We start from the raw sequence: 15067 nt of genomic DNA, 5'->3' as shown, positions 1-15067 counted from the left end.
TTCATCTATCCATCTCCGCCTTTGTCTTCCAGGTTTTCTTCTAGCTCCTCTTGGGTACCATTCTGTTATTTTCTTAGTCCATCTGTCATCATGTCTTCGAGCTATGTGTCCTGCCCAAGACCATTTTAGTTCTTTAGTTTTGATAAGAATGTCCTTTACTTGAGTTTGCTGCCTAATCCATGTGTTTCTCTTCTTATCTAACAGTCTGATTCCCAACATAATTCGTTCCATTCTTCGCTGTGTAGTTCTTAGCTTCTCTTCCATTCTTTTGGTGAGTGCCCAAGTTTCACTTCCATAAGTCATGGTGGGGAGTATACATTGATTCATTATTTTACGTTTCAGACAAACTGGGATATTGCTCTTCAGTATGTGACTATATTTCCTGAATGCTATCCATCCAAAATTTATTCTTCTCTTGACTTCCAGCCATTTATCATTATTACAGCTAATAACTTGTCCCAGATAAGTATATGACTCCACCTTTTCAATTACTGCTCCTTCAATCATTATTTCCCTTTCCGTGGCATACTTGTTCATCATTACTTTTGTTTTAACCATATTCATCTTTAGTCCAAAATCCTTAATAACTGTGCATAACTGATTAAGATTTTCCTCCAATTCTTTGGGATCGTGGCTTATGACCACAATGTCATCTGCAAATCGTAAATGGTTTAGGTACTCTCCGTTTACATTGACTCCTTTCTGCGACCAGTTTAATCTTCTGAAAGCTTCCTCAAGGGCAGCAGTAAACAGCTTCGGAGATATTGTGTCTCCTTGTCGAACTCCTTTCTCGATTTTAAATTTGCTACTGTCTTTGTCTAGTCTAATAAAGGATGTAGCACTCTCATATATTTTCTTCAAAACCATAATATATGGAGTATCTATGCCTTGTCTTTCCAGTGCCCGAAACATTGCCTTATGCTGTATGGAGTCAAATGCCTTTTCATAATCCACAAATGCCAGGCATAATGGCGTTTTATATTCATTTGCTTTCTCCATTAGCTGTGATATTACGTGAAGGTGATCAATAGTTGAGAATCCTGTCCTAAAGCCAGCTTGCTCTTTCGGTTGATTCTCATCAAGTATTCTTTCTACTCTGTTAGTAATGACCTTTGTGAACAACTTGTAGATATGGGATAACAAGCTAATTGGTCTATAATTTCAAATTTCTGATTTATCTCCTTTCTTATGCAGCAAAACTATGATTGCATTATTCCACTGCTTAGGCCTCACACCTTTTCTAATGCACTTTGTGAAGAGCCTTGCCAGTTTTTGTGTTATGTCTCTTCCTCCCAATTTTAACAACTCTACAGTAACTTCATCTTCCCCCGGGGCTTTCTGATTCTTCATTTTCTTCAATGCATGTTCTACCTCATCAGGAAGAATATCGGGTATGTCGTATGTGTTGCTACTTTGCAATCCATCTTCCCCACTGCTGGTATCATTCCCTCGCTACTTGTATAATTCTCTATAGTAGTCTTCTGCTATTGAATTATGCCTTCTCTGCTGTTTATAAGTACACCATCGCTATTCTTCAGTTTCAGTATCATTTGTCTTTCTGTATTGCTGCTCATGGCTGCTGATTTAAATCCTTTGTTTTCCCTTAATGCTTGTTCTACTTTTCTTGTGTTAAATCTTCTTATGTCCTCTCTGAGTCTCTTTCGAATGGCTTTGCATAACTCCGTATACTCAATTTTCTCCCTGTAAGTGTTTTTCTTGCTCTTCATTTGTCGTCTTTGGTTCATCATGACAAGTGTTTCTTGACTAATTTTTTCTTCTTTGGATTTCTGTTTCCCTATAGGTTTCTTGGGCTTTATCACTTTCAGAAAGTTGTAATATTCCTCGTCGATATCTTGGTCCTGAGCAGTCTGCAGAAGCTCAAACTTGTTCTTAAGTTCCAGTACATACTGCTTTTTCTCCTCCTCTGTTATTTCAAAGACCTTTGTATTATTTACTCGAGTCAGTTTTTTCCTTTCCTTTCCTACATCTATATCAAGTGTACATCTTACCATTCTGTGATCACTTCCAACATTTACGTTATTCAGGACGGTAACATCATTCACAATATATCTTCTGTTAGTGAGGATGAAGTCGATTTCATTAGTTGTTAATCCATTTGGACTCTTCCATGTCCACTCTCTGTTCACCCTTTTCTTGAAAAAAGTGTTCATTACTGACAGTCCTTGAGATTCTGCAAATTCCACAAGTCTTTCACCTCTTTTATTTCTTTCACCAATTCCAAAATTTCCTATAGTTCCTCTTTCTGCGCTGTTTTGCCTTTTTCCAACCTTAGTATTGAAGTCCCCCATAATAATAATGTAGTGGGTTTTCTGCTCATCTAGAAGACTCTCAATTTCAGTGTACATTTCTTCAACCTCTTCATCATCATGGCTCGATGTTGGTGCATAAATCATTATAATCTTTAGCTTCTACCTCTTAGAAATCTTGAGTATTAGTCTTGACACCCTTGGTGATGTACTTTTGAATTCCAAAATGTTGTTTTTAAAATCTTTATGGACCAGAAACCCAACTCCACCTTCACTCCTTTCACTGTTTCCATTGGTGTACAGCAGATTTCCACTTGATAAACTTATAAGTGATTCATTTCTTCTTCTTGTTTCAGCAAACCGATGATATTCCAATTCACATTTTCTAATTCCTTTTCCAGCTCTAATATCCTGTCTTCACCGATGAGTGATCGTACGTTATAACAGGCCAAGTTCAGGCCTAATGACTTGAATGAGTACAATTGAACAATTGTACAGAGAAATAGAGTGGGCTAGTAAATCGGAATGTCTTATAATGGGGGATTTTAACTTCCCAGATATTGACTGGAACTTGTGGGTTGGGCACTCACACACTAGTCAGACTTTTGTGGATTTATTGGATGATTGTTTTCTGCAGCAGCATGTTCGAGAGGCAACCAGAGAAAGTAATACTCTCGATCTGGTTATCAGTAGTGATCATTCATGTATTAGGAATTTGCAGATAAAGGAACCACTAGGTGGCAGTGATCACAGTGTACTGACGTGGGATTTACTTAAAGATTTAATTACCATCAGGGGTAAAGGAAAGGGTTTTTGCTTCCGTAAAGGCGAGTACAGTGGTCTCCGACAGTTTTTAAATTCTGTACAGTGGGATTAACTGACGATGTTACCAACAGTAAATTCTAAGTGGGAAGCATTCAAGGAATTAATCATGGAAGCTACTAAAAGTTTCATACCTATTAAGAAATATTGTTCAAGGTTTAGGCCTAAATGGTTGTCAAATGAACTAATGAGACTCGTAACAGAGAAGAAAAATGCATGGGATGCATATAAATTATCAAGCGACTCAGAAGCCTATGCCAGATATAAGTTAATCTGTAATCAGGTCACAAAGGAGGTTCGGCAGGCGAAGGCAGATTACGAGAAATCCTTGGCAAAAGATGCTAAGAAAAGCAGCAAGGATTTCTTTACTTATATAAACTCTAAAAGGAAGCGGATGAATCTGATTGGTCAACTTGACATCGATGGTTCGACTGTTGATGATCCTGCTCAGATAGCAAACAAACTGAATGAGTATTTTGCATCTACATTCACACGTGAGGAATTATTAAGGTTTGAAAATTGCAGAAGGTTATCAAATTGTAGCAAGATACTTAATGATTTTGTAATTACTGAGAGCAAAGTGGAAGAGAAATTGTTGAAGTTAAACGTAAGAAAAGCACCTGGGGTGGATGGGATCTATCCAGTTATATTAAAGGAGGCGGCAAAGCAACTAAGCAAACCCTTAGCCATAATTATGAGAGCATCCTTGGACTCAGGGGCGGTTCCCACGGACTGGAGATGTGCAAATGTATCCCCAATTCACAAAGGGGGATCGAAGGGTGACATGAGTAAATACAGACCAGTTAGTTTAACTTCTGTTCCGGGTAAAATAATGGAGTTACTGGTTAAAGATGCATTGCAGGATCATCTAGACAAGACTGCAGCAATAATTCAGACACAGCATGGGTTTGTTAAGGGAAAGACTTGTCTGACAAATTTGATAGGATATTATGATGTGGTTACAAAGGAACTGGATGCGAAAAATAATTTTGATATCACATATTTGGATTTCAGGAAAGCTTTTGACACTGTTGCGCATGGAAGACTATTGTACAAATTGGAGCAGAATGGTATTAAGGGTAAGTTGCTACAATGGATAAAAGGATGGTTAAGTGCTAGAAGACAGAGGGTGGTAATCAATGGGTGCTGCTCTTCTTGGACTAATGTTATTAGTGAAATCCCACAGGGTTTGGTGTTAGGTCCACTGTTGTTTTGTATATTTATCAATGATATTGATGAAGGTATATCAGGCTTAATGTCGAAGTTTGCAGATGATACAAAGGTTGGCAGGGTTGTTAATGACAGTAATGGCAGTGTGCTACAGCAACAGGATCTAGATAATTTGGGCAGATGGGCTAAGAAGTGGCAACTGAAGTTTAACCTTGACAAATGCAAAGTACTACATATGGGTAGAAGTAACCCCAGAGAAACGTACCAACTGTGTGGTACTGTACTACACTTAAGGTGGTAGAAAATGAAAAAGACCTGGGAGTAATTGTGCAGGCAGATATGAAGTTTTCTGAGCAATGCAGACAGGCTGCCATGGCAGGTCATGGGGTTTTGTCAATGATATATAGGAATTTTGCTAGCAGGGAAAGGGAGGTGATTATCCCTCTGTATAAGGCAATGGTCAGGCCACGGCTTGAGTACTGCGTACAGGTCTGGAGGCCTCATTTTAGGAAGGATGTAGATTTACTTGAGCGTGTACAGAGAAGGGCAACAAGATTGGTGAGGGGAATGAAGGGATCCTCTTACCAAGAGAGGCTTAAGTTCTGCAAATTGCAGTGGCTGGAGACTAGGTACCTGCGCGGTGATCTGATTGAGGTATATAAGGCCTTGAATGGGTTGAGCACGCTGAATTCTGATGGGATCCTTCCACTTGTTCAGATTACGAACCTAAGGGGGCATAAATTCAAATTAAGAAAGGACAGATGTAGATTAGATGTGCGGAAATTTTCCTTTAGCCAGCGGGTGGTTAATTGCTGGAACAAACTTCCATCTGTCGTTGTGGAAGTTGATAGGTTGAATAAATTTAAGGAGGAACTGGACAGGCATTTGGAGGGAATGGTGTGATTTTTTTTTTTTGGGTGATGCTGCATAGGCTCATACATTTGCTTTCTTGCATCACATGCCACTACTACTACTACTACTACTACTACCTCCTTTGTAACTTGGTTACAGATCAACTTGTATCTATCATAGGCTTCTGTGTCACGTGTTAATTTGTATGTATCCCATTTTTTTCTTTTTTTTTTTTTTTTAGGAGCATTAGCAACTAAGGCCATATTGCTCCGGATATGCGGTGGTCATTCCCTCACCACCAAATACGGAGGATGCTTTTCCGCATCCTCCGTATTTGGTGGTGACGGGCTTGAACCCCGGTCTAATCAAGAAGCGTGTGCTACGCACTGCTGCTCCTTCCCACCTGGCTACGGAGGCACCTATGTATCCCATGCATGTTTCTTCTCTGCCATATGCCTCATCAGTTCATCTGACATCCATTTAGGCCTAAACCTTGAACAATATTTTTTAGTTGGTATGTATAGCCTAGTAGGTTCCAAGATAAGTTCTTTGAATGCTTCCCATTTTGCATTTGCTGTTGGTAACATCATCAGTTGGTCCCACTGTATAGAATTTAAATACTGTCTCAGTCCATCGTAGTCGCCTTTACGAAAGCAATAACCCTTCCCTTTACCCCTAATGGTATTTACCTCTTTGAGTAAATCCCACTTCAGCACACTGTGATCACTGCCACCTAGTGGTTCATTTATCTGCAGATTCTTAATGCATGAAGAATCACTGCTGATAATCAAATCAAGAGTATTCTTCCCTCTAGTTGCCTCCTAAACATGCTGATGTAGAAAACAATCATCCAATAAATCCACAAAAGCCTTGCTAGTGTGTGAGTGACCAGCCCCCAAATTCCAGTCAATATCTGGGAAATTAAAATCTCCCATTATAAGACTCTCTGATTTACTGGCCCACTCTATTTCCCTGTACAGTATCTTATTATACTCATCAGAGTCATTAGGCCTATAGCACACTCCTACTCTCAATTTTGATCTCCCCATGCTTATGTCACACTAAACTGACTCGACACTGCACTGTCCAGCGATGTCTACTGGCTTCACTTCCTTGGATTTTATGTATTTCTTAACTAATAGCATAACCCCCCCTCCCTTCCTATCCAGTCTATCCTTTCTGTAGACGTTGTACTCCCCAAATTCCAGTTCTGCATTCCTTATTTCTGTGTGACACCACGTCTCTGATATCCCAACAATATCTGCCTTTGATGTTTTGAGCAATACCTCTTAACCTATCAACTTCCATGACAGATGGAAGTTTGTTCCAGCAATTAACCACCTGCTGGCTAAAGGTAAACTTCTGCACATCTATTCTACATCTGTCTTTCCTCAATTTGAATTTATGCCCCCTTAGGTTTGTAATCTGAACAAGTGGAAGAATACCATCAGAATGCAGCGTGCTCAACCCATTCAAAGCCTTATACACCTAAATCAGATCACCTCGCAGGTGCCTAGTCTCCAGCTGCTGCAATTTGCAGAACTTAAGCCTCTCTTGATAAGAGGATCCTTTCATTCCCCTCACTAATCTTGTTGCCCTTCTCTGTACATGCTCAAGCAAATCTACATCCTTCCTAAAATAAGGCCTCCAAACCTGTATGTAGTACTCAAGGTGTGGCCTGACCATATCATACAGAGGGACTAGCAACTGTACATCCTTCCTAAAATTAGGCCTCCAGACCTGAATGCAGTACTCAAGGCATGGCCTAACCATTGACTTATACAAAGGGATAATAACCTTTTCCCTGTTAACAAAATTCCTGTATATCATTGACAAAACCCCATGACCTGCCCTGGCAGCCTATCTGCATTGCTCAGAAAACTTCATATCTGACTGCACAATTACTCCCAGGTCTTTTTCATTTTCTACCACCTTAAGTGTAGTACTACACAGTTGGTATGTTTCTCTGGGGTTACTTCTTCCCATATGCAGTACTTTGCATTTGTCAATGTTAAACTTCAGTTGCCACTGCTCAGCCCATCTGCCCAAATTTTATAGATCCTGTTGCAGTAGCACACTGCCATTACTGTGACTAACAACCCTTCCTACCTTTGGATCATCTGCAAACTTCGACACTAAGCCTGATATACCTTTATCAATATCATTGATAAATATAGAAAACACAGTGGACCAAACCCGGTGGAACTCCACTAATAACATTAGTCCACGAAGAGCAGCACCCATTGATTACTACCCTCCGTCTTCTCCCACTCAACCATCCTTTTATTCATTGTAGCAATTTACCCTTAATACCATTCTGCTCCAATTTGTACAGTAGTCTTCCATGCACAACAGTGTCAAAAGCTTTCCTGAAATCCAAGTAAATGATATCAAAATTATTTTTTGCATCCAGTTCCTTTGTATCCACATCATAATAGCCAATCAAATTTGTCCGACAATACTTTCCCTTAACAAACCCATGCTGTGTCTGAATTATTGCTGCAGTCTTGTCTAGATTATCCTGCAATGCATCTTTAACCAGTGACTCCATTATTTTACCCGGAACAGAAGTTAAACTAACTGGTCTGTAATTACTCGTGTCACCCTTCGATCCTCCTTTGTGAATTAGGGATACATTTGCACATCTCCAGTCCGCCGGGAACTCCCCCGAGTCCAAGGATGCTCTCATAATTATGGCTAAGGGTTTGCTTAGTTGCTTTGCCGCCTCCTTTAATATAACTGGATAGATCCCATCCACCCCAGGTGCTTTTCTTACGTTTAACTTCAACAATTTCTCTTCCACTTTGCTCTCAGTAATTACAAAATCATTAAGTATCTTGCTACAATTTGATAACCTTCTGCAATTTTCAAACCTTAATAATTCCTCACGTGTGAATGTAGATGCAAAATACTCATTCAGTTTGTTTGCTATCTGAGCAGGATCATCAACAATGGAACCATCGATATCAAGTGGACCAATCAGATTCATCCCCTTCCATTTAGAGTTTATATAAGTAAAGAAATCCTTGCTGTTTTTCTTAGCATCTTTTGCCAAAGATTTCTCGTAATCTAAGTGATAGAATATCCTAGAAAAGAAAAGTGCAGAGTTTGTAAGTTAGCTGGTCATTTAAAAATTGGAAAGACTTCAGCAGTAACAATTATTAAAAATCACGAAACATTGTTAAAACAGTAATGGGAAAATGTAAATGGAAAGCAGTACCATACTTTTTCTTAAAAAGGTGCTTTGGTGGATAATTTGACATTTGAATGGCCTTTTTGGTGGGTATGCAATTAAAACATTCTCTGGACCAATTATTCAAACCAAAGGTTTAGAAATTGCTAAAGAGAAATTCTTGCTGTTGTTGCATAGTCACCAGAAAACATTGAACGTTGAATGCTGATGAAATGGTTTCTGTTTTTTTTTTTTTTTTTCTTTTGCAGTTCTGGATAAAATATATATGCTTTAGAGAGGAAATATGTGCTGGAGGTAAAGTGACAAAGGAGCATCTAACTGGAATTTTGTATACAAGCATGATGGATGTCCATGAAATACTTCTTGTTATAGGCAAATCTATGAACAAAGGCATTTTAAAGGTTTGTATTTAACAAACTCAATGTACTCAACTGGAAATCAAACAATAAGGCTTGAATGACTAGGAGATAATGACAGAACAGCTGATCCAGTTGGATAAAAGAATGATTTGCCAGAATAGAAAAGTTTTTATTTCTTGTCAATGCTACTCACCCACACATTAAAATGAATAATGTTGAAGCTGCGTGTTTTCCTCCCACCATCACATCTGCTTCTCAACCACCAGATCAAGGAATAATGAAAACTATAAGGTGATATATCAATAAATAGTACTTAAACACCAGCTTTTGTAAAGTTGTTCCAAACTTTACAAAAGCATACATGTACCACATGCTATAATGTGGATTATGCAGCATGGAATACTGTGGGCCTCCTCTACAATTAAAAAAACTGCTGAGACAAAGCAGGATTTGATTTGAGTGTTAGTTTGATGGTGACTTTGCAGATGCAACTGTGCATCTGTACTTAATGGCTTGCTATGAACACTAGGAAATTCTTCACTCATTGGTGATAAATTTGTTTCTGTAGACTCCAGTGTAGTGGTGGAAGGCATAAACAGTGAGGTAAAGGACATTGTAAGTGAATTTAAACATTGTAAGTGAACAAAAAGGATGAACAGCAACATGAACACAAATTAAAAAATGTGTTGATGCATTAGATTACCTAAACACATTAAAAGAATTCTAGGTGAGATAAAATGTTGAATAGGGAGTAAAATTAGTGAATGATCTAATTATCCACAATAAAAATGAAACTGTTAAAATGAAATACTCTAAACAGAGCAATTTATATTAATCTTTTTACTAAAGTTAATGTTTTATAAAAATAACACAAATAAAAGTTTATTATTTATTAAAAATTAATTGAAACACAAATGCATGTGGTACATGTATGCTTTTGTAAAGTTTGGAACAACTTTACAAAAGCTGGTGTTTAAGTACCATTTATTGATATATCACCTTATAGTTTTAATTATTCCTTGATCTGGTGGTTGAGAAGCAGATGTGATGGTGGGAGGAAAACACGCAGCTTCAACATTATTCATTTTAATGTGTGGGTGAGTAGCATTGACAAGAGATAAAAACTTTTCTATTCTGGCAAATCATTCTTTTATCCAACTGGATCAGCTGTTCTGTCATTATCTCTTAGTCATTCAAGCCTTATTGTTTGATTTCCAATTGAGTACATTGAGTTTGTTAAATACAAACCTTTAAAATGCCTTTGTTCATAGATTTGCCTATAACAAGAAGTATTTCATGGACATCCATCATGCTTGTATACAAAATTCCAGTTAGATGCTCCTTTGTCACTTTACCTCCAGCACATATTTCCTCTCTAAAGCATATATATTTTATCCAGAACTGCAAAAGAAAAAAGAAAAAAAAACAGAAACCATTTCATCAGCATTCAACGTTCAATGTTTTCTGGTGACTATGCAACAACAGCAAGAATTTCTCTTTAGCAATTTCTAAAGCTTTGGTTTGAATCATTGGTCCAGAGAATGTTTTAATTGCATACCCACCAAATAAGCCATTCAAATGTCAAGTTATCCACCAAAGCACCTTTGTCTTAAGAAAAAGTATGGTACTGCTTTCCATTTACATTTTATTAATTACAATAAAAAAAAACTGTGTTAAGTAACCAGTTACAGTGAATTTCATTTTTTCGAATTACTGAAACTAATTACATGTACACTGACCTCAGCCAAGTGGCACCTCCCTATAGCAGACACTTTATTCTACCCCAGTGCTGTTTGTTGTAGAGAGGTTCCACTGTACAGTATGCATATTTTAATTGTGCTGTTTTGTTTTTTTATGCCTTTTAAAATATTTAGTTTTGTTATTATTTTTTTATTTTATTTTTTGTTGCAGAGCAGACCTCCAGAATACGTAAAATGAAGATTTGGATATTTGATTTAATGGTGTTGATAATGTCGAAAATAGTTTCTACAGGGCTAATGCTTACAGAAGCTACAGGAGAAAAGGTTATATTTACTGACAGTCACTCTGCACAATCCCCACCTGAAGGCCGTACCCTAGAGCAGCTTCCTGATTCCAGTGCCGAAGGAAACAGACAAGGAAGGGTGTTTTCCTTTCCCTCGAGAGCTATCTCATCACGATACCCAGTTTTGTCAAATCAGTTTGACACTACGTATTCTTCTGAAGTGCATGATCGCTACGGACATCCAAAAACTGACAATAGTGCACAGCAACCTATTCGTCGTCAGCTACTCAACATATTTCCTTCCTCAAATGGAATGCAGGTGAGTGGTTAAACCACTTTTTTGTAGATATTGTGTATTGTTTTAATTCAATACAGCTGAATTTTAAATTCTTGTGCCCATGGGCACTTAAGGAGAATCAGCTCTCCCTCATTTTCCACTGAATATCATTTCAATCTTTTATTACAATCTAAAATCTGTAAGAAAAATTAAAGACCAGTTTGATACTTAATTGGTAATCTCTTCCAAATTTGAAGAGAATTACTTGGTATTCTCTTCAAAATATGAAACAATTAAGGAGTATTTCAGTTTGTCAACAACCTGGGTAGGATCAACAGTCAAACCATCGATATCGAGTGGACCAATCGCATTCATCCCCTTGCTTCTAGTGTTTACATAATTAAAGTCTTTGCTGTTTTTTTTAGCGTCCTTTGCCAAAGGTTTCTCATAATCTGCCTTTGCTTCGCTCATCCTTTGTGACTTGATTATGGACTAGTTTATATTTATTGGTTTCAGTGTTGTCCAATAATTTATACGCATTTCATGCATTTTTCTTTTCTGCCACATGTTTCATCAGTTCATCTGATGTAACTTATTTAATATGAAGTTAATATCTTAGTTAATATGAAAAGCCTAGTAGCTTCTATGATTAATTCTTTGAAGGCTTCCCATTTAGAATTTTCTGATGGTAACATTATCAGTTGATCCCACTGTATAGAATTTAAAAACTATCTGAGACCACTATAGTCATCTTTACGAAAGCAAAACCCTTCCCTGTACCCTTGATTGTGGTTAGATCTTTTAAGTAAATCCCAAATCTGTGATTAGTGCCACTAATTGGCACTGTGATTAGTGCCAATTAGTGGCTCTTTTATCAGCATTTTTATTTATTCTTAATGCATCAATAATCGCTACTGATAATCAGATCAAGAGTGGTACTTCCTCTTGTTGCCTCTACCATGCTGCTGTAAAAAACAGTCATCCAATAAACCCACAAAAGTCTGTCTTTCTAATCTATGAGTGACCAACCCACAAGTTCCAGTCAATATCAGGAAAGTTAACCCCCCCCCCATTATAAGATATTCTGATTTACCGGTGCACTCTATTTCTCTGTACAGCTGTTCATTTGTTTATTTACTTATTTTGTGTTGGAACGTACAAGAAAGCAAATATAGCAATATTCAAATGTTAGGTAACATATATAATCAAAGATAAAAAAAAAAGTCAATAAACAAATCGCTAAATATCACAAACATACATAGAAGCAAATAAAATGCCTGGAATAAGTTCTTTACACAATTTTTTTCCAGAAACGCTTTCTTCAATAGCATTCGCTGTTGCCTCCAAGAGGTCAAGCATGTTGCAAGTTGTAGGTATAAGGGAGCAGCTGATAAGATGTTTTGTTGTTTGTTCAGCTCCACATTCACACAGAGTTAAAATTTGGGGTTGGATACCCCATTTCTTCAGGTTGTCCCTGGGTCTACCCACGGCAGTTCTACACCAGTTGAGTGACTGCCAAACTTTCCATCCATACAGATGTCCGAGGGGTAATTTTCTTGTGGGCCATCCAATCTTGAGTGTGATATTCACTTCTGGCTCTCCATTTGACAATGCAAGCCAAGGATGGTGTAGTAAGTAGTTCATTTGTCACTGTGAGAAATTCTCTTCTTGATTTCCGTCTTTGTTGTTTGAACATTGGGTGTAATGGATTATCCATCACTTTTTGTAGTTTGGTGCTTGCCTGTATCTCCCTTCTCACATCTGTTGGGGCATTTCCAGCAAGGGTGCATAGCTTCTCGACTGGAGTAGCCTATAAGCAGCCGGTTAGAAGACGACAACTGTCATTCAACTGTTCATTGTACTGTCATTCAGTGGTACATTGTACCACTGAATGACAGTACAATGAACAGCCGTCATTCAGTGGTACAATATACCACTGAATGATGGCTGTTCATTGTACTCATCAGAGTCGTTAGGCCTATAATACACTCCTACTCTCCTTTTTTTCTTTCCTAGTGTCTATGTCATACCAAACTGTCTCACCATTTCACTTGCCATCCATGTCAACTGAACACACTGCCTTTGATTTCATATGCTTTAGTAAGAGCATAACCCTTCTGTCCTGTCTGTCCTTTCTGTATGCATTGTACTTCCCATTTCAAATTCTGCATCTCTTATATCTGAGTGACACTACATCTCTGAAATCCCAACAGTATCTGCATTTCATGTCATGGCCAGTACTTCAAATTCATCAAATTTATTTACTATACTCACATTGCGTGCATGCAAGTATACAGGGTGCCCCAAAAATACATGGCAAAACTTCAGGAATGAGTTCCTCATATGTAGACAATAAAAATATTTTATATCAACATAGTTTCTGAAATGGGTGGTTCCCGAGTTATTAACCGGAATGTTTTATCTCCCGCAGGTTATTTCCTTCATCACAAGGTACTGACAGAATGTGGTGGTTTTCCATTCCGACCATATACTCAAATTAGGAGCAAGTGGATATGCACTTTATGTACGGTTTGGCAGACGGCAATGCCCTGGAAGCTCTTCGTTAGTACTACAAAAGGTTCCCAGAACGAAGATGTCCAGACAGGAAAACGTTTGAAGGTATCCATCACCGCCTTTGTGAACGTGGGACCTTTACACCTCATTCTGCCAACAGAGGACGACCAAGATCTACGACTCCTGAAGTAGAGGGTGGACCAACTGCCTGGCCTCTACGCTCACCTGATTTAAACCCACTAGATTTCTTCTTGTGGGGCCATTTAAAGTCATTGGTGTATTCGACTCTGGTAGCTGATGTGGAAACTCTCCGCAATCAAATTGTGGTGTGAGACAATACGAAACATGCCAGGAATTTGGCATCGTCTTCGTGAGTCCATGAGACGTTAATGTGAGGCCTGTATTCAGGCAGAAGGTGGACATTTTGAACAATTACTATAAGGTGATGTGAACAGTTAAGTGTCATAGACAGACCATCAAAACTTGGAAACCAAGCATTTCCGGAACTATGTTGATATAAAATATTTTTATTGTCTATATATGAGGAACTCATTCCTGAAATTATGTCATGTATTTTTGAGACACCCTGTATGTGCAACTGTTCTTACCCTTAATTACACTAACACAACCCATGTTTTTACTTGTTTCATGATGACTCCCAGCAGTCCTTGAAATCCCCAGCACCTTGTTTTCAAGGCTGCTGCTCATTCCAATAGAAGCAGTGCAAGAATCACTTTTGAATCACCCACCTAACACTGCTTTAATAGCATCAGCAAATATTTTTGTACCTTTTCTATTTAAGTGCATCTCATCCCTGTAGAAGTAGTGTCTACTGTTAACAGGCACAGATCATGCTGAGAAAAATTCTACCCCATGAGCACTGCACAGTGTCTCCAGGGCTGAATTGATTGACAAGGATCTCATCACCTACTCCCGTCATTGTGTCTAGGCAGAATTGCAGACAATTTCAATAACCCTAACTGCAACTTTTTATTCAAAATTGCTCTCTACTTGTTATGTAAGTCTGCAGATCTCCTACTCTTAATGTCATTAGTTCCAACATGTACAATTGTATCACCTTTTGTGCTCTTAAAAGATGATATCTGCTCTTTGTCATCAACTTTTGCCCTTAGCAGACATACCCTGGTTCTATTTCACCCATATATTTTTTCACAATTTATTTCCTGTTTCCCTAACAATAGAGCCACTGACAACAACTAGTGGGACCAGAGCATTGGTGGTTGTCACTATGTTACCTTATGAAGTGCAATTAATGTGGGCAGCTGAGAGCTCGATCATCCCAATTTAATTCCTTTTGAGGGCATCTGGCCTTTTCTTCAGGCTCTCATAAAGGCCCATAAGAACACTGAGTTGGAGGAGCCTAATATCCTTGCATTCCTTACATAGAGTGCACGCACACACATCCCCCTTGGCAATATCATGTCCATTTCCTGATAGCTGTACAAACATCAAACAAGCCGAACATTTCATAAGGTCATTATTCAGAGGACAACTGCCTCTCTCACTTCTTCCCAGAGTCACGGCACTCCTACTACTTGAGCCCTTTGCTGTGCGGCTCTGGTCTGAGGCATGATTTTCATTCAAATTCAATATAATTAAAAAATACTA

The 15067-nt window shown here is 38.3% G+C and overlaps 1 protein-coding gene across 1 annotated transcript in view; it reads left to right on the top strand.

Moving 5' to 3' along the window:
- Positions 1-10907: 10907 nt before the first annotated feature.
- The window catches only part of Desi (DM4/DM12 domain-containing protein Desiccate), a 62658-nt gene continuing 58498 nt past the window's right edge, over positions 10908-15067 (top strand). The window contains exon 1 of the mRNA XM_090370748.1: positions 10908-10966. Within this exon, the coding sequence (XP_090226874.1) occupies positions 10961-10966 (6 nt within the window). The 5' untranslated portion in view covers positions 10908-10960. The remainder of the gene's footprint in view (positions 10967-15067) is intronic.

The sequence above is a fragment of the Mastigoproctus giganteus genome, chromosome 3 (assembly GCF_048544385.1).
Source record: "Mastigoproctus giganteus isolate SK-2022 chromosome 3, ASM4854438v1, whole genome shotgun sequence".
Taxonomy (NCBI): domain Eukaryota; kingdom Metazoa; phylum Arthropoda; class Arachnida; order Uropygi; family Thelyphonidae; genus Mastigoproctus; species Mastigoproctus giganteus.
Note: the sequence above shows the minus strand (reverse complement) of the source record. Positions and strands in the feature narration are given on the sequence as shown.